The 13,923-nt window shown below is 31.6% G+C and overlaps 1 protein-coding gene and 1 long non-coding RNA gene across 3 annotated transcripts in view; both read right to left on the bottom strand.

The window, feature by feature from the left end:
• Positions 1–2,483: 2,483 nt before the first annotated feature.
• On the bottom strand, positions 2,484–4,323 carry LOC139906270 (uncharacterized). The gene is made up of 2 exons (XR_011781650.1): positions 3,363–4,323; positions 2,484–3,300 (listed from the first exon to the last, which is right to left on the bottom strand). It is a non-coding gene; the product is annotated as an uncharacterized lncRNA (long non-coding RNA).
• A 2,061-nt stretch (positions 4,324–6,384) lies between these two features.
• LOC121123912 (E3 ubiquitin-protein ligase LRSAM1) overlaps positions 6,385–13,923 on the bottom strand; it is a 52,909-nt gene continuing 45,370 nt past the window's right edge. For both annotated transcript variants that reach the window (XM_040718973.2, XM_071890834.1), the window contains 5 exons: positions 11,714–11,813; positions 11,418–11,646; positions 10,079–10,423; positions 9,318–9,545; positions 6,385–6,888 (listed from right to left, as the gene is read on the bottom strand). In XM_040718973.2, the coding sequence (XP_040574907.1) occupies positions 6,775–6,888; positions 9,318–9,545; positions 10,079–10,423; positions 11,418–11,646; positions 11,714–11,813 (1,016 nt within the window). In that variant the 3' untranslated portion in view covers positions 6,385–6,774. The remainder of the gene's footprint in view (positions 6,889–9,317; positions 9,546–10,078; positions 10,424–11,417; positions 11,647–11,713; positions 11,814–13,923) is intronic.

Raw genomic sequence — 13,923 nt, 5'->3', positions numbered from 1 at the left:
TATCACGGAACCTTTGACACATTAAAAGAGAGTTTTGAAGGAAAGAGGTGAGGAACACTGATTTGCTTTGACCCATATAATTTCTCCCTGTTTATTTGTATACTTGAATGACTAATACCCCAAAGCTATGGATTCAAATGCCCAGAATCAACCCTGGGATAGTAGAGAAACTAACATAAGGGGAGAGTCTCTGTAAAACATCACTATGAAAACAATTTCACTGTTATAAACTAGGGGAACGAGCCTACTTTCCTCACCCAACCAGACAGTTGAACCATCGACATCACAATTGTGAATCAACATGCCTTTAACAAGCTCAAGATAATAGGGGGGTCATGTGATCTTAGACTATCAATGTCGACCGTAGATATATAGTTTTTGGATTCTATAAATACATGCCAATGGCAGAGCCATCAAAGCTAACTGGGAGATCTTCAGGTACCACACAGAATAAGCCACATACCCGGCTATAAATTCGTACCCAAGGGTTATTGATGAGTGCGCTGAATCGCATAACATGGCTATCAACATGGCATTAGATATTTGGTGTCCCAAAATATGCAATTTTATTGCCCATGAATTTCAGCTTAAAATCGGTTCATACAACCCGTCCTATTTGCTCTCTCTTTGGGAATATGTCTCGAATGATACTTCGCTAAACCTAAGGAGGTGAAAAAAGTATATGAAATGGTAAAACCGAGTAGTTGAATTAAGAATGGAAAAGGGATTATAGAGTTGCATGACTTCCATCCTTATTTTATTTGTATGTCTCCTCAATTGAATTGATGAATGAATATAAGGGTTTCTAATGTCTCGTGTAGATGATGTGTAATTCCCTAGATATAGTCCAATAGCAATATATAAAATATATTCTAAATTCAAACATATAAAATTGGATGGTATACAGGTGTGCGCGTCTAAAACTGAACACTCCTTTAAATTTTACGCCATGCACATATTCGTGATTTTATTGAGTTGAAACCGGTTTACACTTCGAGGAAAGGGTCTTGACTCGTTATAAACAAAACTCAAGCAAAATCTAAGTAGCAACAGATAAACAACAGCCCGATAATATGGAGAGACGCCGAGTCGCAATTTTGGAAATTTCCGCGCAGGGAAAAACTCCCACTGAAATTGCCAAGGTTCTGAACTGCAGCCGCACCACCGTTTACAGCGCGGTAGCTAAAGGGAACTCCTGAGGCGAACACAAGATCTAAGTAAAGGCCTCGAAGGTCGGACGAAATGGTTGCTGCCGTGAAAAAGTCTGTCGAGGACAAGAGAGGGAGGTCAGCGGCCTCTCCAGGGAGTTCAACGTCAGCAGAGGGACCATGGACGGGCTAGTTAAGAAAGATCTTTGCCTTAAGGTCTACAAGAGAACCCCTCGTCAAGCCCTGAAGGCTGTAGACAAGGAACAACGTCTAAATTTTAAAGGAGTGTTCAGGTTTAGAACCGCAAACCTGTAGCATCGGGCTTCAGTCTTTCCTGGAGTCGAGGATAGAAATAATATTTTCGCCTCGTATTGGTGTCCTGAGAAGTAACTTTATAGGTGGAGATATTGAAATGAATAGCACAAACTTTATCATGCTGACTTGGCTTTCAATTAGATCGTGGACTGGCTTGGGTCCATTCATGACAAAGATCTTCCTTCTTCGGGAATACATCAGGAATAATTCTACACCCAGGCACACAACATATTTTGGGAATTGTATTACACCAGCAGTGGAACTCAAAAGAAGACGAGACTCAATATTATTTCTGCAAAGAGGGTTTAGATAGAAGATAATTCAAAAGACTACTGAGTACCGAGGAAGCAGGTTCTTTCCCTCCAATGCACGCTTTTATTTCCTGTCTCAACTAGTTTAAGTACATGTATATATAGTAGTCATTGTATTATTGCACTTCAATTGATAATTATTTTATTAATCATGATATCATTTTAGTGAATCCACCTTAAAGGTGGATTCACTGAAGTGACATCTTCAGTGATAATACCTATTGATGTAAATCATCTATGTTTTTAGCAGACCTTTTTTTGGAATTGGTAATCTGAAGAATACATTTTATTTTCCTTAGCAATTGTCATTATTACCAACTCCTGAGTAGTGAACTTATTTTCTTCATCTTGAATATGTCGTGTTTATTAGCTTCAGTATATGTATATCATAGGTATAGTTGATAATATTGTAGAGAAAAACGCGTGCGAGGAGACAGGGGGGAGAAAGACACATGGTATCATTGTTTAAAATACTGATGTGATTATCACTGATAATCACATCAGTATTTATCAGTTGCCTGCTTTATTATGATTTTTGAGGGTGTAACGAAAGTATTTATTAGCAAAATGTTTAATAAAGATATAATACATATAATTGACTTAGACGATTTTTATCCGTTACAGTAGATTTGGAAACGTCACACTCCATGAAATAGTAATTTATTGTGAACCATATTCTCAGAAAAATAACTAATAAAACGACAAAATAAGAGTATTTCGAAATATATTTGAAGTTCCAAATTTAAAATAGAAGGCTTAAATTAAATATAATCTACATACTAAAAATAAACCATCATACATTTAAGTTAAATATACAAAATTAAACAATTAGAATCATATAACTAATAATAACAATAAATTATAAATACATAATATTGAAATAATAGATTGATCCAAATAATATCTTCTTGTTCTAACATCGGAATTCAGTTCAATATGTCATAACTTGAGGTTGCAAAATACAAGCCAGACGTGGAGTTTAATCAAAAAGATCATCACCTTTTTCCTTATGTGCAAGTTGCATATACAATTGTGCACAGGATAGATATATTTCTACCGATGAGATTTTAATAATTATTAATAATAAAGTAAATCATAAAATAATGTTAGATTTCAATCCATATCTTCTTCCAATCTTAGTAAGAACAGCTTTAGAATCCCACTTTCATTTATTTCATATTTATCTAAAAAAAGAAAAGTTAATCCATGCAGTCAAATTTAACTGATAAGACAATTCAGGCAACCATTCTTGACTTATTGTAGTTTTCTAACATGACATCGTAAAGATTTAGAGCAAAAGCTAATTATGTAGTAATGTCCGGCGATATTACTCCTTATTAAGAGCATCAAAAAAGATTTTTTTCTCCGCTATTTATGCTTATATAACAACATATATACACAATTGGTAATTATAATGCTACACCCAATGCAACTTCCCCCATTGTTGTGACCATTTAAGCAGTTGTTTTTGCCTTTTATGAGTTTTCCGAACACCACTTTTTGAAGCCTATGATCCATAGCTAATCCTTAAGTTATAAAAAAGCAATATTTATTGACTATGTAATATTGGAAAACCTAATGATCATACCCAAGTCTTTAAGTGAAGAAACTAGTCTCAGACAAACTAGTTGCGAACCATCCAAAGCTACTACCCCTGTTGTTGTGACCATTTAAGCAATTGTTTTTGCCATTTAATGAGTTGTGTATCATAATTCTTGATATGTTTAGCTAAAATAGAATCATATTTTATGGTTAGATTTAAAAAAATTGATAGATAGTACAAAATTCAGAGTTCCATTTCGAAATTATTAAATATTTTATACTTTTTACTGATAACTTGATCGTCATTTGGAGTGGATGACTCAAAACATTTTTATATGTATTTCTATAAATGACATCAGTACCAACATCCTCCATTAATTTAATGATGGTTCCTCGGGAAGGGATATGTTTACCCGTGTATTTCTCCATAAATTTTCTGAAAGTAGATGATTAGCAATGGATAAGGGTAAATTAAGTGCAATAAGCATCTTTGTGAGATCAGAGTTAAAGTCTGACTTGATGTATTCATCGTTAAATTGATTTTATAGATGAATATCCATTCTCTTGATATGAGATGAGGATAATGAGTGGCGTGTAATTCTAGACAGGGGACTAAAGGCACATTTATATCGACAAATCCGACAAACCATCTGTTTCTCATCTGGTAAGTAATTCCCAAATTCCTGGGCCTCCATTTTCAGAAATCCAGACAGAAGGCGACGTTATTTTAGGCATTTTATTCAGTTCTCTATCGACTATCACCATCTAATATTATATTAATATTGAATAATAAAGGCGGGAATGATGACGTTCTTGATTGATAGAAGAAGATGTATATTATTTAATCAATGATGCCATAAGTATTTCTTCTCTTCTGCTCGCACGCTTTTCTATTCTTACCAAAATTATCACCCTTAATCATAGGTATGTTATGTATGCATTTATTTATGTCTATTTATGCTCTTATTTTTGTTTGTCGGAGTCTCAAAAGTTGGTAGTATACGTACTAATAATAGAATACAATTCAGTTAGTATTGAGTAATAAAAGAACAAAAATATATAGTGAATTAAGAGTGTATTGATATTGTTCCGGGACACAATATGGCAGCAAATAGTAATAGCCTACCTCCTCCGAAGCCATTGGATCTCTCTGGGAGTGCTAGTGAAAATTTCATGTTGTTTCACCAGCAAAACATGATTTATGTGGTTGCCACAGGATTGGGCATGGGGTAAAGATGTGATATCCTCTTAGTAGTTGAGGAGGCTTTTAGGATCTATAATGGAATGTTGGGGGCACCCGCGGCAGGAACCGAAGTAGAGGCAGTGTACAGGGGCTTCAAGCAAAACGTGAACTGTTAATAAATGCTAGGTGGCCAAGATGGAAAATACCTCTCAAGGAAAGAAGGAAGTGGGGACACAACTTGAAAAGGGATTCTGAGTTTCTGGGGGACCTGAAGCGGAATAATCAAGGAGGACCCCACAAAATCAATGAATCGCGTCTGTAACGAGTTTGACTTAAATTTTATGCACACGCCTCCAATTTTTTTTATTAAAAATACTATATTGTTATTTCTAAGATCAAAATATATTTATAATCACACATGTAAATCCGGTTTGTTTTTTAGCTGGCCCGATAATTTGTAATTGGTATTATAAAGAACGAATTTTATTTTCCTTAATAGTTGTCCTTATTCTTTAATTTCTGAGTAGTGAACATCCCTTCCTAAATAGATTTAATTATATTCAAAGCCTGATTGAACATTCGGGTGTGCTTATAAAAGACGGAGCGTATCCCTGAGGATTTGTTGCACATTCATAACTGCAGGTCTCAGAGTAGAATTGGAGATCGAAACTGGATTAATTCTAGCAAATGTCCTTGCTCATATCCTTTTTTTCCTTCCTCTCTTATCACAGCTGATTGTAGCTGATCTAATAAAACGTCATGAGCATTATTTTTCGACTCCTCCAAGACATTCTTCAAATTGTTAGAGTTACCATGTTGATTGTCGGTTTCTATTTTTTTTCATCATGCCCAAAACACACTGGATTTCACTTTTGAAGATCCACATTTGCTGAAATGAACTCCTCTTCTTTTTTAATAAAAGTTCAGCTACACACGCTTGATGTTATAAATGAGTGCTTGCTTAACTCATATTTATACAATTCTATACTGTTGATCTAAACCAGGGGTAGGCAACCTATGGCACGCGAAGCCATATTCACTGGCACTCTCAAATTAGTACATATTTCCATAGTTGTTTTTTTTACAATTATTGTTGATAGTTGCACACTCATTGTTTACAAATGTTGAAGCTGACACTCCATGTCTCAAAGGTTGCCTATCCTGATCTAAAAACTTGGAGATTTCCTTCATTTTTACATGGCGTTTTTATACAACTCTACATGGCGGGCTCCCTTGGGCAAACGCGGCAACATAGGTAGCTAATTATTATTATATATATAGCTTGTTCAAACCTGCACTAGTTTAAAAAAAAAAGAAGGATCCTATTGACGAATTCTTTGCTCCAAATATTTTGAAAAGGCATGGAATCCTTCTTGAAATACGCTCTGGGAGCGAGAACATAACAGTTGTTCCAACTCTGGGACTCAATGAAACGTTAATTCGCAGAGTTATGCGAGAATTTGAGGCCTCTAAATGTGATTTAACGTTATGTAAAATAAGTTGATTTCACATTTGAATCCTTGCCTTTACATTCTGGTTACAAAAATTACGTACTTTGAAGTTGTTTTTGGATCTTTTGCTCAATAATTTTCATGTTTTCAAAGACATCCCTTCCATCCAAAGTTATTAATGTTCCTAGAACTTTCAACCTAGGTGTAACATTTATACCGTTCAAATTAGAAAAATCATTAAAATTACCCATTATCTGTGTTTTTTTAAGAGGAATCCTTCATCCATTACTTTCATTATTTACAACACTAATTATAAGAGCTTAAGAACATAAAAAAATTACTAGACATAGAGTGTCAACTACAAAAAAATTGTGGCGATCGTCCAATGTCATATTTCTGTACATCCACCAATTTGAGCAATAGTTTAAAATGAATCAACATGAACTATAATGATATATTTATATAAAATAAGAGCAATGAATAAAAGAAAATAAATATGAGGCCTACTTTTCAAGGTATGTAGATGTTTGTAGAATCAATATGTATATTATCAAGAAAGGGACTGAAGGGGTTAATTTATTATACTAAGTAATAATCGACTACTTATATGATTTGTAGAAAAAGTGTTTACAATTTTTTAATCCCTATAAGTTTGAATATTAAAAAAATTCCAAAAAGGAATGACTATAAAAAAGGATATTTTAAAACTAAGTGAGGATTTTTGTCAGAGGGGCTCAAAAATATATAGAGAAAATTGATTTTAAACAATATAATAATAATATAAAAAACCGTAAATAAACATTTATATTCATAATATCCAAGTTTCAGAGTCGAACTTTTTGCTTCACGGATTCTCTACAAAGTGGACACTCCTTCAAATTAGTCTCACACTTCCAACAAGAGCAGACATGGCCACAAGGTAGGAACAATATATTGCACTATAATAAATGGAGAAAATTAGATGATTAAAATCGTATATATTATGATTAATTTAGAGGTGTTCTTTAGTTATAATTATATTAAATATATAAAAGTCTCGAAATGTTACGGGAACAAAGCACAAAAAAGGTTTCTTTTGATAAAAAATGAAGGAATGTACAGTTTGAATCATAATTATTACTCAAGGGCGTACGCAGGGGGTGGAATTGAGGGGTTCTAGCCCACCACCAAATAAATGGAATTTTTGCTTTTTACCTCATAGAAAATTTAATATTCGAAATTTATTACAAAAAAAAAAACATTTAATATTTGAAATTATTGGATTTTATGATTTTTTTGACAACAGCTGTGCATTTTGGAAATTTTTTTAAGGAATCATCATGGATTTTTAATATTTTTCCCCAAAAAAAAAATATTTTGGTAATAGGAGTGGATTTTGGAAATTTTTCTCAAAAAAATTATCAAAAATCCAAATACATTTATAAAAAATTAAATTTTTTGTAAAGAAAAAAATCAAAATCCACAGCTGTTGCTCGTAAAAAATTAATTTTTTTATGGAAAAAAATGTCAAAAACCCATAGTTAGTCTAAAAAAATTTCAAAAATTACACTTAAATATTATTTTTTATGAAAATAAATAACAAATACTAATTTTTCTAGTAAAAAGCAAAAACCTTTCAATTTAGGGAGGGAGCTACAACCAATCCAGGGCACCACACCCTTGGGGGGTTGTGAAGGGTTCTTAGTAGTTTTTTCAAGTATCGGTGGTGGGATGCATCCCACTTTGGGACCCAGGGGTACCTGAAACACTATTAATGATAGTTTCAAATACAAGGTACAGCAACATAGATTAACTTCTTTTTTTAAACATTGTGGCAACCAGGCTATAGAAGTAATTGCGGGTGGACATGGTTTCATTCTATAGGAAGAGATTCTAAACTTTGGAATTTACCTCCTGAGTTTTTCTTGGTGCAATTTATGAAAATCCGTTAATTGCTTCAATTTCTAATATACAAAAACGATTATTTATATTCATTCATTTATTACAAAAGTACTAACTAATGTTCATCAAATATTTATTTGAGTTGTTAAGTACAGATTCATCAATTTGATCCTAGTTTAGTAATGTTAACAAGATGATTACTTAAAAAGGAGGTACAATTTTTATGGCAATGAATTGATATCTGTACAAATTATGCAGCAGAGCAAAAAAAATTTAATATTTGAAATTTTTGGTGAAGAGCTATAGATTTTTAAAAAATTTCCAAAATATTAATTTTTTGTGAATGGTTCAACATTTTTGAAATTTTTTACTAAAAAAATTAATTTAGAAAACCTTACTTTTAATTTTTGGCTTTTTTCCACAAATATATAATTTGTGAATGGCTGCAAATTTTTTTCAAAAATTTAATACTTCTAATTTATTTTCCACAAATTTTATATTTGAAATTTGATTTTCTGTGAATAACTAAATATTTTGATTTTCCAAAAATTTTAATACTTGAAATATCATTTCTGAAAAAAAAAAAAAAAAATGAAAAACCCAACAATTTTTGTAATTTTTGGCTGTTTCCCACAAATATATATATTTTGAATGGCGGCAAAGTTTTTCAAAAAATTTAATACCTTAATTTTTTTTCCAAAAATTTTATATTTGAAATTTGATTTTCTGTGAATAACTAAATATTTTGATTTGCCAAAAATTTTAATATTTGAAATATCATTTCTGCAAAAAAAAAAAAAAAACCCAACAATTTTTCGTAACTTTTGGCTGTTTTCCATAAATATATCTTTTTGAATGGCGAAAATTTTTTCCAAAAATTTAATAACTTAATTTTTTCCCAAAATTTTACATTTGAAATTTGATTTTCTGTGAATAACTAAATATTTTGATTTTCCAAAAATTTTAATATTTGAAATATCATTTCTGAAAAAAAAAAAAAAAAAACCCAATAATTTTTGTAACTTTTGCCTGTTTTCCACAAATATACATTTTTTGAATGGCGGCAAATTTTCAAAAAATTTAATAACTTAATTTTTTTCCAAAAAATTTATATTAGAATTTTTCCCCAAAATTTTATAATAATTTTTTCCGAAAATTTTTATACTTCAACTTCATTTTTGAAAAAACCCAAAAGTATGTATATTTATATATATATATTGTCCTGCGTCCGCAGTTCTTCAGGTAAAATCAGACCAACCATATTTTGATTTCTAAAAAAAGGACACTTGGCCCAATCAGTCTTGGTTTAAGAAGGTTGACTCGGACAGATTTGAAAAAGATGGAATACAATTTTTTACAATGAAAAATTGTTAAATTTAGAAACTTTAATTATAAAGATATCTTTTATTTTCCCGCTCAACATTTCGAATAAAGCAATATTATGACCACATGATATGATATATATTCTATTAAGATAAGTGCATACCTTAGTATCCAAACAAATGACACACTCGTTGGATTGAAATGTCTCAACCGTTGGTATAACTTCCGAAGCAGGTGGAGCAGAAGGGGTATCTTCATCAGGAGGTGCACTTGGTTCTTCAATACCTTCTTCAAGTTCCTCCGTCTTTGCAGCTAGTCTACTCTTTACTGAGGTATACTCCTCCGTAGTCACTAGTATTTTTTTACGCAGATATGAATCGTGAATCCCAACCTGAAACAGTATAATTGAGTAAAAGATACTTGGTTATTTCGTTAAAGCGGCTTTCTAAACAATCAAAAAAGTAAAAATCCTACAGTCGGCCTTTACTAGTTTGCCGTAAAGTAACTTAACTACTAATTCTTTTTGGGTAATACTAATATTTTTTTTTTTTTGATAGAGGGTTGAGGTTTAAGTCATTTTATTTGTTGGTCTCATTTTGACAGCCAATTGTTCAAAAATTTTCTTAATGTTAATAAAAAAAGTGTTTGCATTGTTCCTTGGTAGTTTAGGCTACCAAAATGGCCGTCTTCTATAATGCTGACGACACTTGAAAACACTCTATATCATTATTCATGGAATTTTAGAAAACCCAGAATAATCAAACATAGTTAAGTATTCCCACATGAGGGGAGAATATAAAATGGTTGTATAAATAAGAAAAGTCAACCCCATTTTTTAGTCAATTCCTTCATGAGGGAAAGGGGGAAAAACACACAGAAGCTAAGCCCAGATAAGTTTAGAACCCGGATGCATTATTGTATAACCTCTGAAAGTTCTTTGTCCGACATATATGATAATTGTTTGAGCGTGATTCCAGTGGCAGAAAGTATAGGTACATAATCTTCAGCTCCTGCATTTTCTAGAATCTTCATCAATTCCGGATCAATATTTTCTTCTTCAGCTTGAGTATATGATTTGGGTTTGGAGTCCAGTAATTTCTGATATTGAATGAGCCAATAATTTTCTTGATCTTTTTCTTTGCGGGTTTCAATTTCGATAAGACGATCATGGAGGATTTTCTCTCTTTCTTCTTTTTGATTCATGAGAGTAATCAACATATTTGTTAGGGTTTCTCTCTTCTCAGACATGAGATCATGTTCGAACTCAACCTAGGATACATAAAGATTCATAATAAATTAAAATTAAAATGATTATATATTAGTTTTGTCTGGTTCATTGTTTAGTGGGATTAATAGGACTATGAAATATATAAGAAAAAAACCCGTCAAAAAGCCCATTACCCTAAAGAAAAATCCTAGTAACTGCCATGGGTATTGGGTTAAAAATATATTTAAAACCATAATCCAGAAAATAGGCCATGAGTATTGTTTACTTATCTTAGTTTGTGAACAAAGCGACAGAGAGTGACGTCGTCTAGCGAAAAAATAATGCAACTTAATGTTATTTAATAAAAAATATAGGTGTATGGTACCCGCATAGAGGGCGCTGTGAAAATTCTTCTCAGCATTAACAATTTTTGCATAACAGCAAGCTACAGACTTTCCTTGCGAATATATATATATATTTTTAGTTTACTCATGTCCTATTGATATTGGAACAAGTCCATACAGTATTATTGGACCACCAATAACGTAAAAGTGATACCATAGCAATATATGAGCCCAAGTGTCTCATTGAGGGTAAGCAAGACATCATGGGTTTTGGTCATTAGAGTCAACAGTGACGCAAAACGTATCCAGAGTCCAGTTTATTATTTCTTGTAAAGACATATTAGGTTTAAAAACAATCCTTATTGAGTTTGATTTAAGCAAATTTTTAAGCTCATAAAATTTGGAAGATTACGTCATCTGTGGGACAATTTTTATATATGCTATAATGGCGTTGTAGGTCTCCTTTATAGTATCCATTTATTGCAGTACCGAATTAAATACGTCACTTCCTCAGTCATCAGTATCAGAATGTATTTGCAAGCGGTGTTTTTTCATATTGTTGACGTCTTTGTTATATTATAAAATTATTACATTTAGTTTACAAAAGTGGTGTCCCGACATCACTTGTACCGGAACCCCCAGAGTACTGGATTACCAAACATTATTAACTGATACTGTGATAACACTCGTATACAATAACATCAAACCTTACCTTCATATCTCTTTTTGTCATTTCGATCATGGTAAGTGAGGCTAATTCACTTTGAATGTGTTCCATACGATTCGAAATTTCCCGCGTGCGATTATCTTGCTGGATATACATGGCTGAAAATGCATTTTTCTGATATTCTTCATCCTGTAAAAGTTCTGTCACGAGAGCTTCCTGATGTTTTCCCTTGGATTGAAGTGCTCCTTGAATGGCCTTATCATTCTCAGAGTCGCTATAGACGGGAATAATGGTATATTATGGAGTGTTTTCTTAATTGATAATGTTTGGAGATATCTTACATATGAAGTGCTGAGGAAATGATTGTTTGCTTTCCGGCTTCGTATTGGTTTCGTAGCTCCTCTCTTTTCATTTCCTCCTTTATCACTTGTTGCATTGCAGCTAAATACACAACAATCTTACTTATATTTTACTCATGGGTGATTCCATCATAAAATCAGATATGTAACTCAATCCAACTCTGAGTTATGAGCTCCTTTTTTATGATGAATTTGATAAAAAAAATCCACTTGAAGACCCTTACGTTTTATTCTGCAGATTAAAAACTACTCATCTAATAGATTCATGTAATACATCATTTGAAAGCTATTGATTTATGCAACAAAATACTATTTTTTGTTTTTGTTAACTATCCTATAAAAATTATAACTTTACCATATTTTTAACTTTAAATATCTCAAATATAATATCCTCTGATTTTAATAAAAAATGAATCAAATCATATTAGATTTGTAAGTCTAAAGTGTGCCTTCTTGGGAGATATGAAAGGTTTAATTTGTTCGTATACATATATAAAATTAATTTATAACATTTCAGATTGAATGGTTTTTATTTGGGGTAATGCTTATAAAGTTAAATACACCTTGTGATTGTAAACCAATTAATGTGTAATATTTAGTCTAATAAATGATCTTATTATAATTTATTTCTGAGCCAAAAGCAATAGTTTGGCTAACCATTGGTTACATAAATTATTTAAAAACCATAAATAACACAACTAAGTGACCATTTTAGTAACTAAACAATTTAGGTAATATAATTTGAAGATTGGCGATATTACATAAGCATTATTCCACGAGGAACCATTATCTGTGGGGAAAAAAATTATGTGAACAAATTAAACCTTTCATATTGGCTATGAATCACCTTCAACATTCAAACTATTCTTTTTACATTGGTTAGTTATACTGATGGTAGCTTAATTTAATTATTTATTTTATCTCCCAATACCAAAGACCTACCACTCTAATCTTTATTTTTAAATTAAATAATAATTGTATCTTCTTCTGACAATAGTTTTATCAAAATCAGAGGATATAATATTTGATATATTTAAGGTAAAAAAATATGATTAATGTCAACCATATTTTTTTATAAGAGCATAAAAAACAATCGTGTAAGATATTTTGTTGCATAACTTAATAGTTATGAAATGACATCTTACATAAATCCATTAAATGAGTGCTTTACAAACTACAATCCAAAAAAACAAGGGTCTTTGTGAATATTTTTGAGTAAATCCATCATTAAAAGGAGCTCAAAACTAGATTGAGCTACAGATCTGAAATGCCATTTTTGAGCATCCCAATAATAGGCTAGTTGACATACAAAATTTGACTCAAATCAGATTGAAAAAAATGGAACATGTGTTAATTTTTCATGGAAGACTCGCATCTATTTAATACTTCGTATTTATTCAAGAAAAGTTCATCATACTAAATTTATCGTAACTAATATGAAAAAAAAGGCCATACGTTGTCCCCAGTACTAGTTTTTGCAGGTTAATTCTTCCTTTTAGCCAAAGCTATAAGCCAAGTGGTGAAATGAAGACCACATAGCTAATTTTTTTAAAAGGTAGTGGTTTTAGTGATCAGGGCTGTAAACTCGCTGAAATTTCAGGGCGAGTCCGACTTGAACTTTAAGATCAAGTCCCGAGTCTACCGAAAATTTCAAGTCAAGAGTGACTCTTTGTTTTTCACATACTAATGGTTATTATACTGATATACTCTTCAAGAATAAAATATTAATGATGGGAGCTTTTTTAAATAAGAAAATACCTATTCAGGTAGCAACGACAAAAAGCCCTCATTATCATATTTTTTCATTTATGGTTATCACTACATCTCTCAATAGTCACAAGTTTTTAAGAGAACATTTAAAAATTAACGATTGATAAAAACAGCTATTCAGGTACAGGTGCAGGTACTCATAAAGACGCAGAGTAAGAATGTGGCTTTACTCGTGGGGAGTGATAATTATATGTACTTATTGGAGAAGGTAAAGAGATACATTTCTATTACTGAATTAAGAATTTTCCTTTATCCTTATCATTAGTGGAGGGAAAATATTATACTTATATTTAAATTCCTATATTTATTTGCTTTATTATATATTTTAAAATCAATTTACACCAAAGACTGCCGATAATTCTTCTTTTAGAAAGAGATGTTTACACGCCCATGACCTATTAAATAATCAACAAAAAAGAAGA

The sequence above is a fragment of the Lepeophtheirus salmonis genome, chromosome 9 (assembly GCF_016086655.4).
Source record: "Lepeophtheirus salmonis chromosome 9, UVic_Lsal_1.4, whole genome shotgun sequence".
In the NCBI taxonomy this organism is placed as follows: Eukaryota; Metazoa; Arthropoda; class Copepoda; order Siphonostomatoida; family Caligidae; genus Lepeophtheirus; species Lepeophtheirus salmonis.
The sequence above is the reverse complement of the archived record's forward strand: the minus strand, read 5'-3'. Positions and strand labels throughout refer to the sequence as shown.